The sequence below is a fragment of the Suncus etruscus genome, chromosome 3 (genome assembly GCF_024139225.1).
Source record: "Suncus etruscus isolate mSunEtr1 chromosome 3, mSunEtr1.pri.cur, whole genome shotgun sequence".
Taxonomy (NCBI): domain Eukaryota; kingdom Metazoa; phylum Chordata; class Mammalia; order Eulipotyphla; family Soricidae; genus Suncus; species Suncus etruscus.
This window is the reverse complement of record NC_064850.1, coordinates 155,117,670-155,142,369: the sequence shown is the minus strand read 5'-3', so window position 1 is coordinate 155,142,369 and position 24,700 is coordinate 155,117,670. Positions and strand designations below refer to the sequence as shown.

At 36.4% G+C, this 24,700-nt stretch overlaps 1 protein-coding gene across 2 annotated transcripts in view; it reads left to right on the top strand.

Moving 5' to 3' along the window:
• Positions 1-24,700, top strand: part of CHST9 (carbohydrate sulfotransferase 9) — a 322,915-nt gene that overhangs the window by 272,096 nt on the left and 26,119 nt on the right. Inside the window, exon 4 of one of the 2 annotated variants that reach the window (XM_049769567.1) lies at positions 18,475-18,512. The exons of the other annotated variant lie outside the window; for it this stretch is intronic. Within the exon in view, the coding sequence (XP_049625524.1) occupies positions 18,475-18,512 (38 nt within the window). The remainder of the gene's footprint in view (positions 1-18,474; positions 18,513-24,700) is intronic. 2 annotated transcript variants of the gene reach the window in all.

Below are 24,700 nucleotides of genomic sequence, written 5' to 3'. Positions count from 1 at the left end.
TATTTCCAGAGGCTGGCTATTGTAAATAGTGCTGCAATGAATATAGGTGTGAGGAAGAAATTTTTGTATTTCATTTTTGTGTTCCTAGGGTATATCCCTAGAAGTGGTATAGCTGGGTCAAATGAAGCTCAATTTCCAGGTTTTTTAGAAATCTTCATATTGTTTTTGATAAGGGCTGTATTCTAGATGGCATTCCCACAAGCAATGAATGAGAGTTCCTTTCTCCCCACATCCCTGCCAGCACTGATTGTTCTTGAGCCTGAGAATTTTCAAGAATGTTTACAATGTAGGATAGGGCCACTAAAATAGTGCTACTCATAACAGCTGGCAAAAAGAAACTGAGGCTTTCTCTTTCAGTAAGTTTAAATAACAGGATAAGTCACGGGTAGGCAAGCAGAAAATAGGATAAAATGGACCTTGATTAAGGTCAAGGTCTATTGAGAGGAGATCTCAAAAGATCCTGACTAAAGTTTGATCTAGGAAAGAATCTGTGTTAGGTGCCATATTATAGTTCATTTCAGAAGCATGGAAGGGTAAATAGGAAATCAGGCTCAACCTTCTTGTTTCACGTTTTGCATGAGAATCCAAATGAATTCTCTAGAAAGGCCTGTCCCCATTCCCAAGTACTCATGGGAAGCTCCTTCACCCAGCTCTTCAATGAAGTAAAAGCAGTAGGACTCATTCTCACACACATTTTGCTGTATAATTATGGAGAACAAGAGCAGGAGTTGGATCTCTTACTTTGACTAAGTACCTAAAGATAAAAATTTGATTATTACTATTTTAATATTTATTAATGTATCTGGCAAAACTTAAGTTTTTGACCATTTGTTAATCACTTAACTTTAACTAAGCTTTCATTTCTGACTTTGGAAACACATAATATTTCTCATTCTCTAGCATATTCCAGATCATCTTAAATTGATTTATTTTCTTCTTAACCTGCTATCTGGGTTTTAGACAATCTGGCTACATTATCCTTAGCCAAGGTGTCCTAGAATATAAGAGAATAAAGACCAAAGTCATTATTGAAGCCAGGTATTATACTAAGCCCTTTAAACATCTTCACTAACTGAATTGTCAAAATGATTCTTTAATGTACCTGTTATTATTTATAAAGAAGCTCAGAGAATTTATTTACTCAAAGTGGCCCCGATAGAAAGTAAAGTATTTTCAATCCCATCTCCTGATCTTGGGGTTCAGGAGGAGGGTCCAGAGATTAATTCAATCACTTTACTATGATTAATAATTAATCTTTTCTATGTAACAGAGCCTTCATACAAGTTTAAAAGAATAGACATCTTTTGGAGATCTTCCCCCATTGGTGAATTCAGGGAGAGTCCATAATACAGAGGATATATTTATTTACCTATGTGCTTTCCCATACTTTCTTTTATGTATATATTTTATCAGGCAGTTCCTGAGTTATATAATGAACCAGTGATGCAATAAGTAAAATATTTCTCTGAGTTGTGTGAGCCACACTAACAAATTAGTAATACTCTGGGTCATGAGACTTCCAAAAGTAAAAGTGACATTCTGGACTTTGTATTGTACATGAAGAAGGCAGGTTGGGGTTTATATAAGCCTTTAACCAGTGGGATCTGATGCTCAGTCTGAATCAGAACTGAGTTGAATTTGTAGGTTACTTGGTCACTACCTAAATTAGATTAGTTTTTTCATGTATTTCAGGGGAAATTCAAATTGGAATTGATCTCAGCATCTGCCTTGGCTCAAGTTCAAGACTAAGAAGCCTAAAACTAGAGATCTTTAATAGAGTCTCTACTTCTACACTGCAGTTGGTATAGAATTTACATTTCCTGGGGCCAGAGCAATAGCACAGTGGTAGGGCATTTACCTTGCATGAGGTTGACTCAGGATAACCTCAGTACGATCCCCAGCCTCCCATATGGTCTCCCAAGCTAGGAACAATTTCTGAGTGCATAGCCAGGAGTAACTCCTGAGCATCACTGGGTGTGGCCCTAAAACCAAAAAATAAATAAATTAAAAATCACAGTTTTTTCAAAAGCTAAATTATTTAAATATAAATTTACTGTTTTCAAAAGTTAGAATCTTGATTATTTTCCTTTCTGTACTTTAAAAGAAGACTTTTTTCTTCTTTTGTCTAGTTTTACAAATTGCTGTATACTTTTCACTTTCTTGAATTCATCATTCATTTCTAGATGTCCTGCAGGAATTTTAAGCTTAACATTTGCTAAACTGAGCTCATTATTCTACCTTTTCCATCATTCTCTAAACTACTTTCCCTAAACTTGACCCTATTTCCTTGTTTTCACCTTTGCATTAGGCTTAGTTTCTCCCAAGAAGCCAAGTTATTTGTCATCTTCAACTTCTTTTATTTCTTCTGCCCCATTGCTCTAGCCCTCAACTGAAATCTTAACTTTATTCTACTCTGAGAATGTCTTATATTCAGCTATAGTATTCTATATCTAACCAATACCCTTCGAGCTTAAGTCATAGCACCCTTCATTTAATATTCCTAAAAGTTTAATAACTCTCTGATTCAAAAAACTCTACATTAAAAATAATCCAAATTTCTCCTTAATGTATTCAAGCCTTTCTATGATACTGATCCATCTCATGCATTTTTCCTGACTTTTACTCTTTAATACATAGACTATACTGTAGTCAAGCAGTACTTCTTACTACTCCTGTACCTTCCCAGTTTTCTTTACTTTGGTTCATGTCTTTGCTTTTAGTTGAAATATTTTTTCTCTGATCTGCTCTGTAAATATGCTTCCTCTCCAGATAAAATACTTTCTCCTGCAGGAAGACTCCCTCCAATCTCTCTATCAAATATTAACTATTCGCTTCTTAATTTATCCCAATTTTATAAAAATATTCAAGCTCCTTCATTCTTTTCATGGCCGAAGAACTGAAATAACTATAGTGAAATTTACTCATCCTCTGTTATGACACTAAAGACTATGTGCAAAATAGGGGAGTGATAGTATGATGAGAATGGCAATCTCAAGCTTTTAGAAGTCTGAAAAGAAATCTGTTTACATTTCCATCTTAAAAAGACCTAAATGTCTTTTAATCTGACTAAGCAATTCACTAATTTCCATCCTTGTTTGCATGTCATTATTTTTTAACTCATATAGTTTTCTTTCTTTTCTTTCTATGTTCCTCAACATACCTAACTACTTGTCCAGAGCAGATACTTTTTAAAATATTGCTATAAGATAAAATAAATAAGTTCTTCTAAGTCTTGAGGAAAATCTAAAAATGCGTTGACCTAAAGACAATTACTGATGAGAGCTTATTTATGTTTTGTCTTTTCTTAACCAATAATTTTAGTGATTCAAATTAGATGTTTAAGTCCAACTATTTTCATTGAATATGCAAATATATATTTATGAACAAGGAAAAAAGCCATAATTTAACTCTTAGGTTGAATCGAATTTCTCAGATTTTGGATTGTCAGCTCAAACTGAAAAAACATTTCAGCCATCACTGTAGCCACTTTAAACACACTTTAAAGTGAGTTAAGCAATAAATAGCCAGCAATTATATTTTTGTCCATAATCAAAAAACATGAATTAAAGCACTTGTCTGCCTCTCTTTTGCACAGAAGCTTATGTATATAATACGCACGGTGCATGCTTCTCATCCACAATCTCATTTCTACACTTCAAACAGCTGGAGCACAGTTATCTTTGAGAAATGCAAAACTGCAGCTTCAGAGGGAAATTCAAATCATCATAAAGAATTATCACTGATAATTATGACACTGATTATTGTTATTGCTGTTCTGTTTATTGTTTTAATTTCAAACTTGATGCTGAATTTTTTCTGCAATAGATTTATATTTCTGAAAATTCAGTAGATGAAAGTAACCTCTACACCTAGAGATCTTAGTTTCCAGGTAGCACTCAGTGGAAGGATGAAAAACAATTGACAATGTGCTTTGGGATGAGACACTCTATATATTAGAACATGGCCTTATTAGGCATCTGTCACAGAAACAGAGAATTAACCAACAGTTACCATCAAACTTATTTTCTAGACAAAGAAACTGAGGGTTGGCAGGGAATAAAATATCAGCATTGAGAGAGGGGATCCTGGGCTCCAGTAAATTTACTGAGCTCCTAGCTTCCTTCACACCTCATCCTTTTCCCTGCAATGTTTCAGGGCATTGTTCCTTCAGTTTCCACTAAGTTGGTTGAAGGTAGACACCATAGGTTTGATTGATATAGCAATTTGCATCTCAAGGCATCACTCGATAAATACAGTGCAATGGAAGGCTACTTCCTCACTAGCCAATCTCCCCCTCTGGGCTGACTTTAGAAGCTCATTGATGTCACTTCCTTCCTCAGTCAGCAAGTGAATTTTCTTTAATTCTCAAGACCAGCTGTCCATGCTGTCAACAGAAAGTTATTAAAATTCCTTTAAAGTGAATAAAAATAGCCTAAAAGCAAATGTACTTGGAAACAGGAAAGAATCAGTATGCAAAGTCCACAAACCTCTGAGCAAAATAATGTTGATCCAACCAGAGATTTCAACATTGTATATTCAAGATGTTAGAAAAAAATAATTAAAAGATGCTAACCCACATACTTTTTAATCTTTTATTAGCAAAGTCTTATGCTGTTAAAATTTATCCCCTCAATTTTATTCCTCTTTTTCAAGTATGATTTGCATATATTTGGGAATGACTTCAATTTTCCTTAAGTGGGATTCCCTTTATTTTTTTGTCTTTCCAGGGAACATTTTCTTCTATATAAGGCCCAGACTTTCCATAATCAAGAGTAAAAAGTTCTCATTAACAAGATAATCACTAGAACCAAAATAGAATATTTATTAATAATTCTATGTTTAATGTATTAAATGGTTTTAATAGCAGCATATTTAAATAAATATAATTCACAGAAGTAAATGGTCTCTGGCTTCTTAATCCCATTATTTTCAACAAGTTGCCTGGCCTCTGTTTGCAACAGTCTCAGCCCTCTGGTCTCCTAATGTATCCTTCTTCATCCTAGGTACCATAGTCTGGTTCCTACCTTCCTTCCTAACATGTACATGACTTATTACTGAAGTCTTTTCAGAACATAGATATGTTCCTATTTATATCACCAGAAGTCACCTGTCTCTGCCTTGTTTGGACAGATGTTACATATCCTGAACTCTGTTTTATCCAAGGAAACCTATTTCACCAGTCGTGTCATTTTAAGATTTGTGTCATGGGTTTTGACACTAGCTGGTCCTTTTAGATTAAACCTATCCTGGTACACTACCTACCATCTCCTAACTCCATGAGCTTGCTCAGTCTAATTCAATTAAATTATGCCTATGTAATAACTATAATTGTGTAAGTAGCTCCTTATTTTTGTACATTGTGTTGTAGTGAAAGAGAATGGTGAACATTTGGTGGGATTCAAACTATAAGGAAATTAAAATATTACTGTCCTGTGAAAATATAAAATAGAATTTGATGAGTTATCTAGAATTAGCTTTTTGTCTGTCAATTCTCATAAATTTGAACACCTGTTGTGTTCAAAACTTAGAGCTAAGGTATTTTAAGTGCTGAATAGAATGAGAGGAGGTCCTTTGACTTTACATCCCAGATATACTATTGAGGACACCAGGAGTAAGCCCTGGGAGCAAAACTAGGAGTAATCCCTGAGCACCCCCACTTGTGGTCCCAAAGTGAAAGTAAAATAAAATTGGAGAAACAAAGCATCTGCAACTAATCAGAAATCTAAAAATTATCATGAGATTAAAATGGTTGTACTTCTCTGGGGCTAGCAGCTACCACCAATCTTTAGCTCTGTCTAATCAGCATTTTTCAGGTGGCTATGTCAAGGCACAGAAGAGGGGCCAGAGGACACAGCCCTGTGTTTTGAGAAACCACAGCTACTGCATGACGCTAGCATCTGTAAGTGGTTCACATGTTGGGCTTCTTGTCCAGGACCTTCTGTGCAAGAGCCACACTTAACCTTCTGGTAGACATCTTTGTGTCACAGGTGCTAAAACCATGGAGGTCTAGATATCATGCCCAGGAATACAGCTGCCACCTCAGTCCAAAAATCTCCACTTGTGCCAGAACATCAGTGTGTTCACTAAATTGTTCACTAAAGGCCCAGCAGGCCCCCAGCTGCCATAGAAGCCTGCTTATTTCTGGGAAGAAGAAGAGATCAATTCCCCAACCCTGCTACCTGAGGCCCAGAATTGGACAAGTGAGTGGGCTCTATTCTTTTGCAGTCATCAAATTTAAGGAGGAGCTTATCAATTGGCAGAGAGGAGAAAGTGGGGATAGGGAAGTGAAGCTGGCATTGCTTTGTATAATGGTCTTGTATGGACCTTGTATGGCTGGGGTCTAGAGCTTTACCCCTCCTACCTTACTTGTTGGAGACAATGGTGAAACTAAGGAACTCCAATCATAATGTCTAAAGGCACATGAATTCTTTGTGGGCAGTTTCTCCCTGCTTGCTTTATCTTTGTCTATGCCCAGAATGTCTAGCTTTTGATATGTTCTGAACATAGACATGTTTTTTTCTTTTTTCATGTCAGAATGAGAAGATTGATCAGACAAGAGATCAGATGGATAAAACCCCACCCAAAAGTTTCTGATTGCTGCATAAGAAAACCTCAGGACCCAGGCAGAGTGTTTCCACATTGTATCTCCTCATAACCCACTCGGGTTAGAGTGTTGAGAACTGTCCAAACCTGTAGATTGAGATAAAAGGGGGCAGTTGGGGAAACAATGTTGATTTGCTCCTAAATTTCCTTCCCATTCTGGGCCAATACAGTTTTATTTGCTGTGCTGGATATTTGTACTGTGTGCCCCACCTTCTGCAGGATACCAGCTGCATTAGCCATGTGTGAATTTTTACATATCTTGTACATTTTATTTTTTGTCTATAATATAAATATTCTTGTTTGGTATTTTTGTGTGTATTAATTTAAAATCCTCATTCCTGTACTGTGTTTTCAGTATGCAATAAATTAGCTCCATGTTTGTGCAGCAAGAATATGTTTTGTTGCTAGAATAGCAGGGAGAAAACTATCTGGAATGAATTGACTATTGAGCTGCCTTAATTTTGCCAGTTATGAGCTAGCACTTTTACCCTTAGATTCTCATGAAACCCCTTCATCATCAACATTTTCATGGGAGAATCTTACATTTACAATGGATTGCTCATGACTAAATTTCCTGAAGATTGGAATCTGGTCTGAACAAGAAAGGAGATGTATAGAGGTTAGGAGAAGCTAGACACTGAGAAGTCAAGATCACGGAGGGTCTGTGTCAATGATGGTGGGTTTCTGTTCCAGATCTCTACCCCAGAGCACGCGCGCGCACACACACACACACACACATCTTTGTTCCCATTATCCAACTGTTATTAATTTCTTTCATAATATTTCATATTTCCCCCTTTATCTTCCTTCCAAAATTAGGCTTGACCCTCTCTTGTTTATCCACCCATGTAGCAAAGGGAGATGCCTAGATTACTTACCCTTAACTGTAGAGCTTAGGGAGAGGAAGTACAGAGAAGGAAATAAATCAAGGAAAAAAGGAAAAAGTTAAGAAAGGGGAGTAAAGAGGGAACAGGGGTAGGGCTTTCATTATACTGGTGATTGGGAGAGTGGTGTAGCCGTAAACTCAAAGCACAGACTCAGCAACATTGAAAGCATAAGGTGCAAGTTGCAACCACCAGACTTAATAATGTGCTGATCAAGGTGGCAGGCAGGGTGAGAGTGAATGTAGAAGATGTGGGAGATGATGGAGTATGGGAACATTAATGATGAGAGTTGACACTAGTGGTAGTATTGCTCTTGAAATATTATCTGCCTGAAATTCAACTATTAGTAACTTTGTATATCATGGTTCTTTAACTAAATTTTAAAAATTACAAGAAAATTAATAAGTAAATCCTTGGGAGAAAAACTCATTTCTCACCTGAATTTATACAATCTGTTGACCAGTTTAATTTTCTTGCACATCCCACCTCTGTCGAAGTGACCCCCAAATTGTCTATTGCTTCAAACATTAATAACAGACTTATGTCTGAGTCTCCTAATAATAACTTGTCGGTGGTCTTTCACCCCTTAACACTCTACACTAGTCACCTTTTTTGATAATATCATTAAAAATATTTTGAAAGGTCTAATTCATTAGCACCTTCTCACTTCTTATTTCGGTATACAAAGACCTATCTCATATTAAGTTAATGTATTCATCATATCTCTGAGCATTTGCATAAACAAATATATCCAAAAGATTTTCTTGAATTCTATTGATTAAAAGATCAATTAATTAAAATTGAGTCCTTAGATAATTAAAATGAGGCTCATGATATAATGCTGTAAAATCAGATAGTATAACATGGTAAAATAGAGTTTAATAGCAAAATTCCATAAATTCTAGAAATTTTGTTTCCCTATACCAGCTACACGAACTATTCCTCCTGACTCTTCAAATTTATCCTTCATAACACTATTTAACCACTTCTCATCGAGTATCAAAATTTGCCTCCAGCTTTCTGTCCTGCTTGATTTTTGTAGGAGTAGGTATACTTCTATGTGCATCTTTGTGTGCCTAACATTTAGAAAGCATATAGTTCATTGAAGACAGTATTTTTAGAATGAATATATGAGAAGATATTGAACTTATATATTTAATCCATTGCTCTAGGAAAATGGTTAAGCAACTATTAAGTCTAGTTTGGAAACACTAATAATGTTCCAAAAGAGCTGGAATCTTAGAAATTATTTCACATGTTAGAACTTAGCATTCAACACTAAACTGCAAATTCTTTAAATTTTATGATGATTTCATATGATCTGTGTGTTCCTTCCTCTGTCTGATTTTGTTCCATGTAGGAACTTTTCTGAGGAGCAGATTCACAGCTGTTCTTAGATTCTCAAAGGGGCCTACTTAATTCCTTAAAGAAGTACTGTTTCAAGTTGTTTGGGCCACAATGGATTTACTCTAAAGTTATATTTCATTGGGGTGATTAATTGAGCTAATTACAATAGAGGGGCAATTAATGAATCTTATACCACAAAGTTTGGAGAAGTTGATGTAATTATTCTAGAATTATAAATCCTCAAAAAATAGGGTTCCTAAAAGTGGTGATAGCAGTTGGTTTTGGGGGGGCACACCTGGTGATGCTCAGGGGTTACTCCTGGCTATGCAATCAGAAATCGCTCCTGGCTTGGGGGGGGTGTCATATGGGATGCCAGGGGATCAAATCGCTTACCACTCCACAAGACTGCTCCAGCCGCTGTGGGTGGGTTTTTTAACACTTCATTCTTGAGGTTCATAATGGACAGTAGTGTTCCCCAAATTATTTTCATCATGATTAGAGTCAACAATGAACATAAGCTCCATCTGAACTTTATTTTTCTTCTTGTTCTAAAAACAATAAGATTAAAATTTGAAGATTTGAGGACAGCCATTTTTATGCCTCCCATACCCTGACACTTTAACCGCCCTGTTAAGTATGTTTTCTTTTCACCCCTTTTAATTTTTTTTCTAATGAGAACTGGAAGGAACAGACCAAATTATGAAACAAGCAAGTTTAGTTTTGTACTAAGCATCACCTGTGACTTTGTGTTAAAAGTGCAGAAAGCTTACACCTGAGGATATTAGATGTCCTATCACTACTATACTGGTTAGTCAATACCTTTCACTATTAGGTAAATTTGGGCAGCTCTCTTAAAGTATTTGATTCCTAGTCTCCTGCTCTGAATCACTGTACAAGTTGCTCTGAGGTTACTGTGTGTATTAACACAGAGAACTAAGAGAGGGTGTAGGTGTGAACTCACAGTTACTTCATATTTGAATGTTTCCATCGCTACCCCACAGAAGCATTTCAGCTTGTTTCAATCAGCTCTACTGCTTCTATAATTAGCCATCATCTTAATAAATGTTTTGGCTCAAAATAACAAATGCATCTTATAATTCTGGATATTGACTCAAATAAGTCTCACTGGATTAAGAGCAAAGTTGCATTGTTTTATAGTGAGTCTGGAATAGAATCTATTTCCTTGCATTTTCCAGGTCTAAAGGCAGCCTACTCTCTTGACTTTTGGAGCCCTTCCAGTTAATATGTCACTCCTACTCATCTGCTGCTTCCATTGTCACATCGCTTGTGCTCTGGCTTTTGCTCTCCAATGTCACTCTAAGAAGAACCCTTGTAAGAAAGACCACTGAGGCAAAGCCGGAGAATCCAAGATAATATATATATATTATATATAATAATATATATAATAATATGATCATGATTAATTTAATCATAATGTATTTAATCATATTTGTGTGTTAAATGATACATCCTAGGTCCTAGGAATTAGAATATTTTGAATATTTGGAATAGAAAACCATCTTAGAAATGTGGACAAGTCCATGAGCCAGGCTTAATAATTTTTTTTAATTTCTATTATTTTTCCTACTGGATTTAGTAATATCGTTATTCCTAGCTAATGTCACCTAAGCTAAAAATTGGAGGGCCACCCTTGCTCTACAATTATGGGTCTATCAGTCTCCAGAACCTAGCTCACTGTAAAAGAAATTCAGCCTTTGGATGGGGCTGGATGGTGGTGAATGGTGAGATGGAGAGATGAGAGGTCTTTCTTCTCCAGCCCGGGCCACATGTCTCCAACCCCCTCCAGCCGGCGGGTCTGCAAGTTCAGGATAGCGACAGGGAGAAAATCCACAGCAGTCAGGTTCCGGGAGATATCATCTTTATTCAGCTCTGGTCAACATGTGTGGCCTGGCATAACCTTTTAAGGTGGATCCCTATTCAGCCCTGCATTGTACATTATCTTTCAACCCTCTCTCCTCCAGCTCCCTCTACCCTCCAAAAGCTTCTAATTCAAATCCATCCCCTTCCTGCCCCCTCAGGCAAACCTTTTGAGACCTCCTCAAGACCCCTCCCAGAAATGGGCAGGTCTTACCCTAAGGTAAAGTTATGTAGAGGATGGGAGTGGGGTGACAGCTCACAAATGCCTCTTGCTCCAGGAATCTCTCCAGCCTTGCTTACTCCTAGACTGGTCCCCATCCCTTCCTTCTGGGCACAGCACATCAGTCTCCTCTCAGGTCAACCTACCCTCCATATCACTATCTAGCTAGAATAGCTTTGAGTAACTCATAATTCTTCTGAAATTTCTTTTCGGGCTTCTTATAGCTGTTAAACTACTTCAAGTTGAGAAAAACCGCAGAGCTGATCTTACCCTCTTTCCTCACTGCCTACCTTCTACCTGCTGTGATTGATATATACTAATTCCATATCACCCAGATGGTTTCATGATTCACCCAAATATACCCTCATCTTGCCTTTTCCATATTAACTTCTCAAAGATGCCCATTGCTCATTCTTTGTAAAATACATGCTTATTTCATTTTAATGCTCACAGATCTAGAAAGAAGTAAATACTATTCATTCTCTTTTACAGGTCACAAAACAGGGCAATGCATTGATTAACTGGCTCCAAACCAAATATCTGGTAAATGGCAGAACCATATTTAGATGCCAGATTGTTGTCTACTCCATTATCTATGATCCAGTGATCTGCTACAGGAATAAATAGTAATGATTTGATTATTTTCACCCTTATTTTCTCATAAATTTCTTCTGATTTTCCTTGATTCTTTTTTTTTTTTTTTTTTTTGGTTTTTGGGTTACACCCGGCGGTGCTCAGGGGTTACTCCTGGCTGTCTGCTAAGAAATAGCTCCTGGCAGGCACGGGGGACCATATGGGACACCGGGATTGGAACGAACCACCTTAGATCCTGTATCGGCTGCTTGCTAGGCAAACACGGCTGTGCTGTCTCTCCGGGCCCTTCCCTTGATTCTTTAGGGAAACAAAGCTAAAAATTTGCACACCTCTGGGATGCCATTCTACCTAATCTTCAACTAGCAATCAGAGTTGAGTGATGTCTTAAATATGCAAATTTGACCAAGCCCTTGCATGCCTCTACCCTCACCAAGATCCTAATACTTTAAATCACAACCTTCACATAATTCTTGGGGTGTTCATAAAGATATCCAAAATGGTCTGGTCTCCATATTTTACTTGCATGTTTCTCATCTGCCTCTCTAGTCTCATCTCATGTACTCTAGGTATATGTGCCTCTCATGTATCCTCCATACTATATTCTTGCCATGCTGGCTTCCTCCCTACATTGGGGACTGCCCCCCCACCTCCCTCCTATCATTTGGCTTTGCATGTACTTTTACTCCCACCTGAAAGTTCCCCTTGTTGGCAGTACTAGTGACCTAATACAGGTGGCATGTTTTACACCAAAAATTCACTTAAATACTCTCTAGAAAACTGTATAATCTGACAAAATAATTTTAATATTAAAAGATATAAAGATTGTACTGTGTAATTACAAAACAAAAGTATTACATAGCTGCTAAGCCCTATGTTACATATTTTGTTGTTACTTCCAGATATTTTTTTTTTTTAGATTTTGGGTCACACCTGGCGGTGCTCAGGGATTACTCTTGGCTCTGTGCTCAGAAATCACTCCTGGCAGGCACAGGAAACCACATGGGATACCAGGGATCAAACCTGCATCCATCTTGGGTCAGCCATGTGCAAGGCAAATGCCCTACTGCTGTCCTATTGCTCCAGCCCCAAACCTCCAGAGTTTTTTAAATAATGCCTATGATCATTGACCGAAGAGAAAGCACAGCAGTAGGGCATTTGTCTTGCAAGTGGCCGACCTAGGACCAACATTTGTTTGAATCCCGGCATCCTATATGGTCCCCATGCCTGCCAGGAGCATTTTCTGAGCACAAAGCCGGAGTAACCCCTGAGTACTTCAGGGTGTGACCGAAAAATAAATAATGCCCATAGTCTAAGATCTGAAGTTAAAGAATAAGCCATAATAGTACTTAATAGTTTGATGTGAATATAAACTAAGCCCTTTTACTGGATATCACAAAAGAAACTTCTTTAAATTTTCTTTGACATTGATTTACTTTTATAAAATGAAAAGCAATAACTGTCATCTAGTATCATTAAATCTAAAAAGGTAATAATATGCATGCAGATATATGTGTGGAAACAAAATATGTATATATGTATGTCTGTATATGTATATTATTGTCATATGACTAATAGAATGTCCCTATGTGAAATAAAATATATTTTTATTTATATTAATAGCATTTTTATGGAACAACAATGAAATGTAAATGAGTCATAGTCACATTTTTCTTAAATACTGGAAAAGCATCATTAGTTAAATTAGATCTATGGAACAGCCTAATATACACCTCGGGTATAAGGTATAAACAAATGAGACATATTTGTCTATTATTCAATGAGTAAATAGTGCTCCCTGGTGGTCTAATGGTTAGGATTTGGCGCTTTATCAATGAGTTAATAATCATTAAATGATGCATGATTATTGTAATGGGGATTGTTGTTATATTTTTGTCATCCTCATAATTTCACACATCTATCACTGGTTGACCAGAATTTAAGGATGCAAACCCAGACTGATCTGAATTCGATCTCAACTGTGGGAGTATGAGGAAATTTAAAAATAAGTAAATGGGCTGGTGAACTTCCAGGTCCCAGCTCAACACTGACTTTTTATTTGTCCTCGGAAGCCAGTGGCTTTGGCAACCATGAGGGTCCTTAGAACCCCCAAGCCAAATGCCTTGAGTAATAGCTTGAAGAAATCGCCATCAACTTTCCTTCCCATCAGTCTCCATTCTCAGAACCATTCTTAGAACATGCCTCTGCACGAAAAGATTAGATAGTTTAACAGGATGTCATAGGGCTCATAATTTTAGAAAGCTTAGGAAAAGAAATTATATGCTCAAGATCCACTGGACAATATTTCATGTTATAAACTCCACATAGAGGGCCTACTATTATATTACTTAGCTTTATAGACTTGAAAATTAAGATTGTATTTAAAAAATACTCTATACACAACCTAATCCATGAAACCTTTCTTCAGTAAAGTTTACCATCACTAACCAGGTATTGTCTAGAAAATGAAAAACCATTACACCAGCTTTATATATATATATATATATATATATATATATATATATATATATATACTTTCTTTTTTATTTTTGTATATCTTATTTTTTTTCTTTTAAAAAAGTGTCTTTTCTCACTATCTTAGTCAGTTTTTCAACTTTAATACATGGCTTTATCCTGAGTGTATGCGACCTAAACACATGAGTATATGTATTTGCCATACATCTGTCCAATGTCCTATGTGACATATCTATTTCGTAATATGAACTCCACATAAGTGCTCATTACCATTTTACTTAGCTTTATAGACTCAAATACTATGATTTTTTTAGAAAGGTATTATAATTCAATATAGTACACAATCTAATTCTTCAATATAGTCTACCAACCATGACTGGGCAAGAACATGGAAAACTTCTATATCAGACTTACCGTCTTTTTCATATTTTATTTTTTAAACATTCTGTTCCATTTCACTAAGGTTAGCTTTTTGACTGTAACCTCTGGGTTGATCTTTAGTCTCTGATGATGTATATGCATGAGAGTACAGGTCCACCATACATATGTTGGTTTAATGTACATTTGCAATATATAGAATGCTTACATTGTATACTGTCCCTCCCCCTTTGGCTCATCACCTTTCAAGCTCATTTCTAGTCCTTCACTCCCTCACTCCCACCTGCTATTATCCTACATTTAACCATTTTTACCCTCAGTTCCTGGCTCCTCACAAATCAGATCATTATTCCCACTCAAGTCAGCTGCGAACCAGCTCCCAAAATGAAAAGATAGACTCAGTCTGAGAAGAAACCAATACTCTGTTGCTATTGATTTACTCTCAGTGGCTGCCTTTCCTCCATCTCCTTTCACTGTTGATCTTTGCTTCCTACCAGATTGGATTTCCGAGGGACATTTCCTGATATGGGACTGCTAGGAGCAGTCAGATTCCACAAGGCCAAACCACAGATCAAAGTGATGCCTTGGATTTTACAAACACCTCCCAACTATTTCTAAAGACTAGAAAGGAACATGTATATCTGCTTTGAATATCTTAGATGTATTTCCTTAACAGCTATAATCCTTATTGAATATCCTCTTATATAGTGACAATTTCCCCCACTGGTTTTTGTTTTTTGTTTGTTTGTTTGTTTGTTTGTTTTATGTTCTGTTCAATAAGGAATTTGGGTAGAAAGTCTCTCTGTTCAGAGTTTATGTTAGAACCAAGTTAAGAGGATTGTTGGACTTGTTCCCTCTGCCTTCATATGCACCAATAATACCTTGTAGCATTGTTCCTCTTCTGCAAAGGCACATTATAATGGAAAATATTACATATGCAAACAAGTTCTTATCTAATAGAGATAGGAACACAAATTGTGTAATGCAATGGAGCCTTACACCCTAAACATTGTCAGAATGACTTGGCTCAGGTCTCAGAAGAATGGGCATACATCCCTGAACCATGGATACCATTTACAGAAACAACCATACATCCCTGAACCATGGATACCATTTACGGAAACAACCATGGTTGTCTATAACATCACCAGGAAGCAAACCTCTACCAGGGAAGACCCTACCGATGCCCTGGCATCAACTTACTCCAAAGAGGCTTTTTTTTAACACCCATATGACTTAGCAACAGCAAAAACCTGCTTTCAGAGCAGGGCTCTCCGCATTGCACTCTAATGGAGAGGTGAAATTAGAGGACACCCCACATCATCCTGACTTTAATGTAGGATATGTACAAAAACCAGGATCTCTAACTTCAGAAACCTGATACTAACAACAGCAATTGTGTGAAAAATTTTTACTGGGACCACAAAGAATGACTCAGGGATTGGGCAATGTAGTATGCCTGGAGCCCATAGTTGGGTCTTATGCCAGAAAACTTCAGGGATAAGATCTCCTTGTATTTAGACCAAACCTTCTCCTTTCCATTTCCCATATATATTGCTGGGCCTATGCAAAAAACAACAATTGCCACTCTCACATCATTTTTACTGTAGCTCTTTAACTCTTTTCCTTAACAAAACAAAACAAAACAAAACAAAAAGATCTTACTATAAATAAATAAATAGTTCTTTTAGATGAAAACTCTAGGATTAGACCCTACCTGACATTTCAAAAAAGTACTATAATTTTATTCCACTCTTGAATGTATGAAATCCTATCAACAATAGTACTATAAACTATAGTGCAAAATCTTATTTAAAAAAATAGCTCCTTGTTCATTGAAACAGACTGCTAATGAGTAGGTGGATATTGTTGGATAGAATTGGACACTTGTGAAGAAATTGGTGTTGAGACATTGTATATCTGAAACCCATTCATTAATACCTTTCATTAAATTTTTAAAATTAAAAAATGATATTCGCTACTTTTCATTACATCTTTCTGTGTTCTGTTCTTTACATCTGAGTACACTATAACATATTGCGTGGTAACAAACATTTAATAAAATCTCCAAATACTTGTAACTGACTAGTAAATATTACTTATTCATTATATGTAATTTATTAAAAATAGCTTATTGGTTCTTATACAAAATATGAAACTACCTTATATCCCAACAATTGTATTCCCAAACATGCATCCCACAGAACTGGAGATGTATATTCAAATTAAAGTATATAGTATTATTGTTAGTGGATTTATTCTTAATAGCTATTCCTAAAAATTACTGCTATTTTCTGCAAATTTAACCAAACTAAACAAACTTTATTATCTAATCTGGACATACTGAAAATAAAAAGGAATGAGTACACAGGCATATCCATAGTATCTTGGAGAATTGTCAAAAGAAATACCTAGATTTAGATTTAGTCAGTTCCAAAAAACTATAAAACAAGTGTGTCATTTGCATGAAATTCTTAAAATAACAAGATAATAAAATGAGAATGGATTAGTGAAGGCCAGGATTGAGGAGAGGGGAACCAAGTGGCAGGCCATAAATTGAGTGTGTAAGGCACTTGATTTGCATGTGACCTACCTGGATTCAATCCCTTCCACTCTGAGCAAAACCAGGAATGATCCCATAATGCAGACTCAAAAATAAGCTCTGAGATCAGCCAAGTGTGGACCTCTTCCCCAGAAAAGGTGAAAGACCTAGGGAAGGAAGAGGACGTCTTTATGAAAAGGCAACATGAAGGGTCTTCCTTATGCTGGGCATACTCTGTATCTTGAGTTAGTCAATGCCCCTGTCCTTGCAACATTGTACTGTACATCCTCCAGCTTTTTACCATTGGGGAAAGCTGGAGAGGCACATGGCTACAAATTTCTTAATTAAAAATTAAAAGAGGGGCCGGTGAGGTGGAGCTAGAGGTAAGGTGTCTGCCTTGCAAGTGCTAGCTAAGGAAGGACCGCAGTTCGATCCCCTGGCTTCCCATATGGTTCCCCAAGTCAGGTGCAATTTCTGAGTGCTTAGCCAGGAGTAATCCCTGAACATCAAACGGTGTGGCCCGAAAAACCAAAAAAACAATTAAAAGAACATGTTTAATAAAGCGTATGGAGCAAAGTGTTCACACATAATAACCATGCCATAAATTTCTTTTTCCACTTCTTTCTTGGTGGTTTGTTAGTTATTATTATTAAGGACTAAATTTTCTTCTATTTAAGACATCAATAACTTTGGGACTAATTTTACAACAAACTTTTGTTATTTTATGATCTTTATAATTTATAAACCTCTATTACCATTATACATTAATTGCTGATTATTTCCTGTCTTGACCAAGATACCACTTATGAGTGTTGATTTGTACTGTATTCTCTGACAATGCTGTAACTACATAGTATATAATGTCTTTATCATTTTCACAGATGAAAGAAACGTTTTTAAAATGTCCCTTCTGCCACTTACTACTTTAAGTCTCCTATTTTTCTAGTCCTCAAGGTTCTGTGAACTCGACATTAGTATCATATGGCAAAGATTGTCCTTGTTTGGAAACCTCTGATGGTCTGTTCAAATTTTTCTTCAGCCCTTTACATCACTTCACCATTTCTCTGCCAAAGTTTCTTACTTTTTTTAAGTAGAACAGATTTTATTTGGAAGTACTGAGAAAGGGGAGGGATTAAAAAGAGAGGGAATAACGAGTTATATGCTCAAAAAGACATGGGCATCTCCATAGGCAGAGAAGGCCCTGGTACACAACACAGCATAAAAGTAGAAAAGAACACGTCTCAGGAGGAATATGTGTTGACATGTGTTCAGGTACCATATACTCAGGCAGCACATGTGCCCAGGTTTTATACATTTTATATCACTCTTTTTGGATTTCCATTCTGTCTTCTATTTTATGTAGGATTTGACTTTATTTTTATACAAGTTATTTGAGTGGTTGAAAATGTTCATCAGATCATATAAATCATTGTCCTGAGAGACTGTGGCTGCTCTTGGAGTTTGGAGTTTAGAGGGCTAACAGCAACAGACAAGGACTGTCTTTGATTCATTTTTTTATACTATAAAGTTAAATTGCTGTTTGCTTTCTTTTACAGTGACTAAAGAAAATATCCAGGATCATATCACCAACCAGGTATTTTATCACTTCTTATAGCCTCTAATATGGAATTTTGCTTTCAATGTAAATGATTAAAATTTTGTAAATATATTTAAAATAGGGCATTGCTAATCATTATGTATAAATTAACTGCAAGCTATTGGTCTCATAAAAAATTGATCTTATGTGGTAATGACAGTAATCATGTATCTTTGTTGTCTTCCACACCTCTTTCCTTCCTTCCACACCAACTTTTCCAAAGCTGGAAGACAGTGGAAAGTTAGAGTTCTGCTAATTCTATCTATCCTCTGAGCAAATCTGACCTCTACATTGATCTTATCCTGGTTGCAAAAAGATACTTTTATCTCTTTGTCCCTTACCTCTGTGGTTTTTATGCACCCAGATGTATAACATACCCAAATGAAAGTCACTTCCACCTAAACAGTTAAGACCCAGAATCTCATGAATAGAATCCTCAAATTGATTTTCCATTCTGATTTTAGGATTTCTGCCCAAAGTTAATATCTTTTTTCTTACTTCACTCTTTTCTCTTCTAACCTTTTCTGTTGATCTTTTTTAAATATTTACTGGTAGATGGAGTTATTTGTTGTAAGTGGTTAAAGGGTTTGAGACATGCAGTAAAGATATCCTCTCTTGCCCAATCTCATCTCTTCTTCCTAGATGCCAATGTGACTGTGGCTTCTCCAAATACTGCTTGTACAACTGAACTTAAAGAAGGCAGACAATGCTCTATGGCAAAATATGCCCAGGCATTTTTTACAAAAACAACCTTCTTCCTTGTCTTTTGTTGTTGTTTTTTGACCTCTGGCACAAATTATAACTCACTCTTTTAAAATAAAAGAGTGTTATATATACTTTTATACCAGTCAATAATAGTATTCTCTTTTCGAATTTCTCTTGAATTTTGCTCCAAAACTTGTACCAATTCTAGCTTCACTGTCATTTTACACAAATTAAATTCTAAGTTTATATCATCTGTGACAGATTCATTGTAAACTCATCAAATTTAAAAATAGTTAACTTGGGGAAGATAGGTAGGGGGAGATAGTTTAATGAGCTGAGTCAATGTGTTGAATGCAGGATACCTGAGTTCAATCCAGTCACTGAGATACACTGAGCTCCACCAGGAGCAACCCACACACATCGACAGAGGAATAACCCTTGAGGCAGTAGGTATAGCCTCCACTTCCCTAGCCCCACAAATATAGTTTATTTGTATAATGACTTATGCGACAAAATTAGTGAATGTAATTAAAGCTGAGCAGGTTCCATTTCGTTTTTGAAAGTATTTGTAAATGTTGATTATAATAACAGCTGCTTGAATTTTTGAAAATGTTGCATAAGGCAAAATCAGGCATTTCGAATAACTTGTATCTTTTGCACTTTGTTTATAATAGCACTTTCAATTTTGTACAAAATAAAAACAATATTGTACAAAAAATAAGTAACCCAGTGGTTCAGAAAATCCAACCAACAGATCATTGGTAAACATATTGCTACCGTTGTTACTTTATCTAAATTGCATAAGGAATACTTTATAAAGAGAACTTTTCAACGGTTGACAAGTCAAAGCATCACTTCTTAGGTGCAAACACTTTCCTTTAATTTTCCTCCATTTTATATTTGAACACAAGTAGAATATGAAAACACCAAAATGAAATACTAAATATTTATTGATAAATATGAACATTGATTTGATGCCAGATGAAATCAGAATTTTCAACATTAATGAAGATTCTTTTTTAATTATTATTTTGGGCCACAATCAGTGACACTTGGGGTTTACTCCTGGCTACGTGCTCCTGGCTTGGGGGACCCAATATATGGGACACAGAGGAAATGAACCGTGGTCTGTCCTACATCATCCGCTTACTGGGCAAACACCCTACCGCTGCGCCACCACTCCAACCCCCATTAGTGAAAGTTCTTAAATATATTACTAATAGACATTCCCAGAACCACTGTATTGTTCTATTAGTGTCTTCAAGGGCTGCAGAAATAGTACAGTGGGAAAAACTATTGCCTTATGCTAACCCAGGTTCAATCTCTGGCAACCACTCTGGGCCCCATCCAGAGTAATGCCTGAACTCAGAGCTAAAAGTAAGTAAACCCTAAGCACAGCCAAGTGTGACGCCCCCAAAACCAAAACTAAACAATTTTTAATAAAACAAGAGTAATCGGTGTCTGCCAGATTAAATTTCTAATTCTACAGTGGAATTCCTATGTTTTAAGAGAGAGATGCTCCTCATCCTTGAGAATACACTGTAAATGCAAGTCAAAGAAGTGTGTGTGTATATGTATATATGTATTTATATTATATATAAATACATATATATATTCTGAGAAAAAGTCAAAAAATAAAGTTACCCTCCTTCCCTAAATCATTCTGCCACCAGAAGAATTTGACTTTTGAGAAACACTTGAAAATTCATTTTAGATACCGTATTTTCTGGCGTTTAAGATGACCCCCTAGTTTTGCAATTAAAACATAGGTTTAGGCCTATATTCGCTGTATCAGACAGAACGTTCCTGTGCTGCAACTGTATGTACCACAGTGAGCCAATCACAACAAGCAAAGGTTCAAAGGTTCTACTGTAATAGACTTCCTCTCTGACTCTGGCCCATCTGAGCAGGCTTTTGACAGTGTAGATTCGGTCCAGAACATTGTCTCATTTGCATGCATAAAAAGCCTGCTTAGATTGGCTGAGTTAGTGAGGCGTCCGAGCAGCCTGGCAGTGATTGGTGCAGGATCGAGTTGGAAAATTCGTTTTGTGGCAATATTCAGACAATTTTCGTTTAGCGGCATATTGAAACATTTTTCGGGATATACTTGGTGTATAAGACGACCCCCGATTTTCGGTTAACTTTTTTTGTTTCAAAAGTCATCTTATACGCCAGAAAATACGGTAATCAATAATCAGAAAGGAATGTAAAATGGAGCACAGTTAGCCATTAATCTTACCCCCTAAATCTTTCCCACTAGGCAATATAGATTGTATAATTAATTTGAAATTGAAAATTGAGTCTATATATTTTTTCCATTAGGCAGGCTACGAGTTGTACAATAATGTGAGAAATCTGGGCTACCATGGGGAAGACTTGTCTGCTGGCCAGTCATACTTAGTGTATGACTGGGTATGATTTTTTTTAGCCAGGAGCTATTTTACCACACCTGAGCTCCAAGAAAAAACAACTATTTGAGTTCCCTGGAGGGAATGCTGGATTCTATCCTGTGTAATTCACAGGGAGAATTAGTATGCTTTTAAAAAGTAACTTGTTAATGCCGCTTGTTTACGAGAAGAGGACAAAAATGAGCAGTGAACCCTTAGCAGCTTAAGTTCCAGAAAGGGATGAATGCATGACCCATTTTTTTTAAAGCTATCTTTGGCAGTCCAAAGTAGTCTAACAATATCCTCTGTGAAAATGAATGTTCCCAGGAGAGATTAAATCTTCTGAAGTGTTGTTGTTTAGGGTGGTTTAGGGATATAATTTTTACTGGGGTAGATTAATAATTATAACTTAAAATGCGACTCACACAATATCTTCAAAAATCAAATTAGAAAATGGTTTGTATGAGAATGGGAAATTTGGTTGGAAATCTCTCTAAGCTTCATTTTTGGAAACTGCATTATTATATAATAGACCATTGAAACCTGTCTTTAAAAAATGTCTGTCTCTATTCTATTTAGATAATAAATCATTGAAATATGCAGTGGGTTAATACTTTATTTATAAAGCCATCTGGAGACAAAGATAAGATACTGAGTATAGGGCTTCTTTGTTGGGGATGTGCATGTTTTGGAGAATGTTTACAATTCAGACAATTGCCTATGACAGACTCACCTCCCCCCAGTTGCCTTGTTCAGAGAGCATACATACCACTCCATGAGCAAAACTTGTCTTGTTCTGATGTGAGTCAATTTCTGTATGTAAAATTAACATATAAGATTCAAAATGCTTATGAAGTATCATTATTGAACAGCTTTAAGAACATAGTTTTGGTTAGGGGCCAGCGAGGTGGCGCTAGAGGTAAGGTGTCTGCCTTGCAAGCGCTAGCCAAGGAAGGACCTCGGTTCAATCCCCGGCGTCCCATATGGCCCCCCAAGCCAGGGGCAATTTCTGAGCGCTTAGCCAGGAGTAACCCCTAAGCATCAAACAGCTGTGGCCCGAAAAAAACAAACAAACAAAAAAAGAATATAGTTTTGGGTGGGATTAAAAAAAAAAGAATATAGTTTTGGGTGTCCTATTGTTCTATTTCTAGATGGTTTTCCCCTCAAAGTCAATAGTTCTAATGTCCCCTGAAATTCTCCTGGTTTTTCCCATGATGGCCTGTGATGTCCTCCTGGCCTGTCACTGATATTTTGTTATTCTTCTCTCCTTACTGGTTCTTGATTCTTTTGCCATGTACATGTGGCTGATAACTGCTGCTTCCTGCCATATTCTGGACCCAGGTTTGGGGTCCAAGAGAAAGTTACCTGATCTGTGCTCTCCTTTTTAAGTGTTGCATCTTCTTCCCTTGGCCAATTCAATGATTTGCCTCAATGGCTTTCCTTTTAAGTAGGTGAGATTTAAAATGATCAAATAGATAAGTAGATTATTTCATGCCCCTCTCCACTGCTTCCATCGTTATACTATAGCACAATATTACTGACTTTGTATTTATTTCCTAGTTGTGCTATAACAAATACAAATAAGCTCAAACTAATTTAATGTATTGTCAGACAGTTCTAGGGGCAGTAAGTCCAAATTCCAGAATAGTACTCATGAAATCAACTGGGGATGCTCTGCATCTCCTTAGTATTATTATAATGGAAAAGATCCCAGTCTGATACTTTAAATAAATTTTTTTTTGGTTTTTGGATCACACCCGGCAGTCTCAGGGGTCACTCCTGGCTCTATGTTCAGAAATTGTTCTGGCAGCCTCAGGGGACCATATGGGATGCCAGAATTCGAGCCACCATACTTCAGCATGCAAGGCAAACACCCTACTTCCATGCTTTCTCTCCGGCCCCTATGTAAAATAATTTTATCCTGTGTAGAGCTATTTACCAAAATACTACCCCCTGTCTCTATATGTAAATAAATTTCTTGCATTCCAAGACCTAACTAAAATACATTCTTTTCCATGAAACTTTTCTCATAGTGTATCTACAAATAATATCTCCTCCTTCTATGTACCTGTATCATTTTTTTTTGTATTTCTAGGGATCTTTGCATTTTCTACTCTAAATTCTAGTTATTTATATATTAACATGGTTGAGAAACAACAAAAATAATTGTGGATACTTTACTATCATATATATATATATGTATATATATATTTCCCAAAAATAAGTGCAACCATCCTCTGTCTATCCCTCTCCCTCTGAATCATTTTGCATAATACTTTCCATATTAATCCATGTTAAGCAAATTTTATAACTTTTTTCCCTAACAATTTCAGTGTAGCCCATTATATAAAGGTACCTTTTTTATTTTTCACTCATCTGTGTTTAGGCACTTGGGTTGTTTCCAAATTCTGGCTACTATAAATAGTACTAGAACAAAGATAGGAGTGTAGAGGGATTTTCTGCATTGTGTTTTTGGGACATTAAAGTATATTTCTAGGAGTTGTATTGCTGGGTTATATGGAAGCTCAATATCCAAAGGTAATAGAGATAAGGGCTCGGAGAACCAGTTCATGGTAGGAAGCTTACCACAAATAACAGGTAAATGTTGTTTGGGCAGAGAAGTTAACACTATGTCAATGATTCTTGGAAAAGATCACTCTGGACAAGAAATGGGTGCTAAAAGGAGAGAAAACTATATGCATGATACCCTTTCAATAATATTGCAAACCACAGTATTTAAAAGTGAGAGAGAGAGAGAGAGAAAGAGAGAGAGAGAGAGAGAGAGAGAGAGAGAGAGAGAGAGAGAGAGAGAGAGAGAGAGAGAGAGAGAGAGAGAAGAAAAATGTCTGCTACAGAGGCTGGCAGTGGGGAGAGTAGGAGGTGGAGAGGGCGGGGGGGAAAACTAGGGACATTGGTGTAAGGAAATGTGCACTGGTGAAGGATGTTGTGTGTTGTATAACTGAAACTCAATCAAGAACAATCTTGTATCTATGTATCTCACAGTGATTCAATTAAAGAATTTATTTATAAAACATCAATAAATGAAATATTTTAAATTTTTAAATATTAAATTTTAAATATTTAAAATTTTAA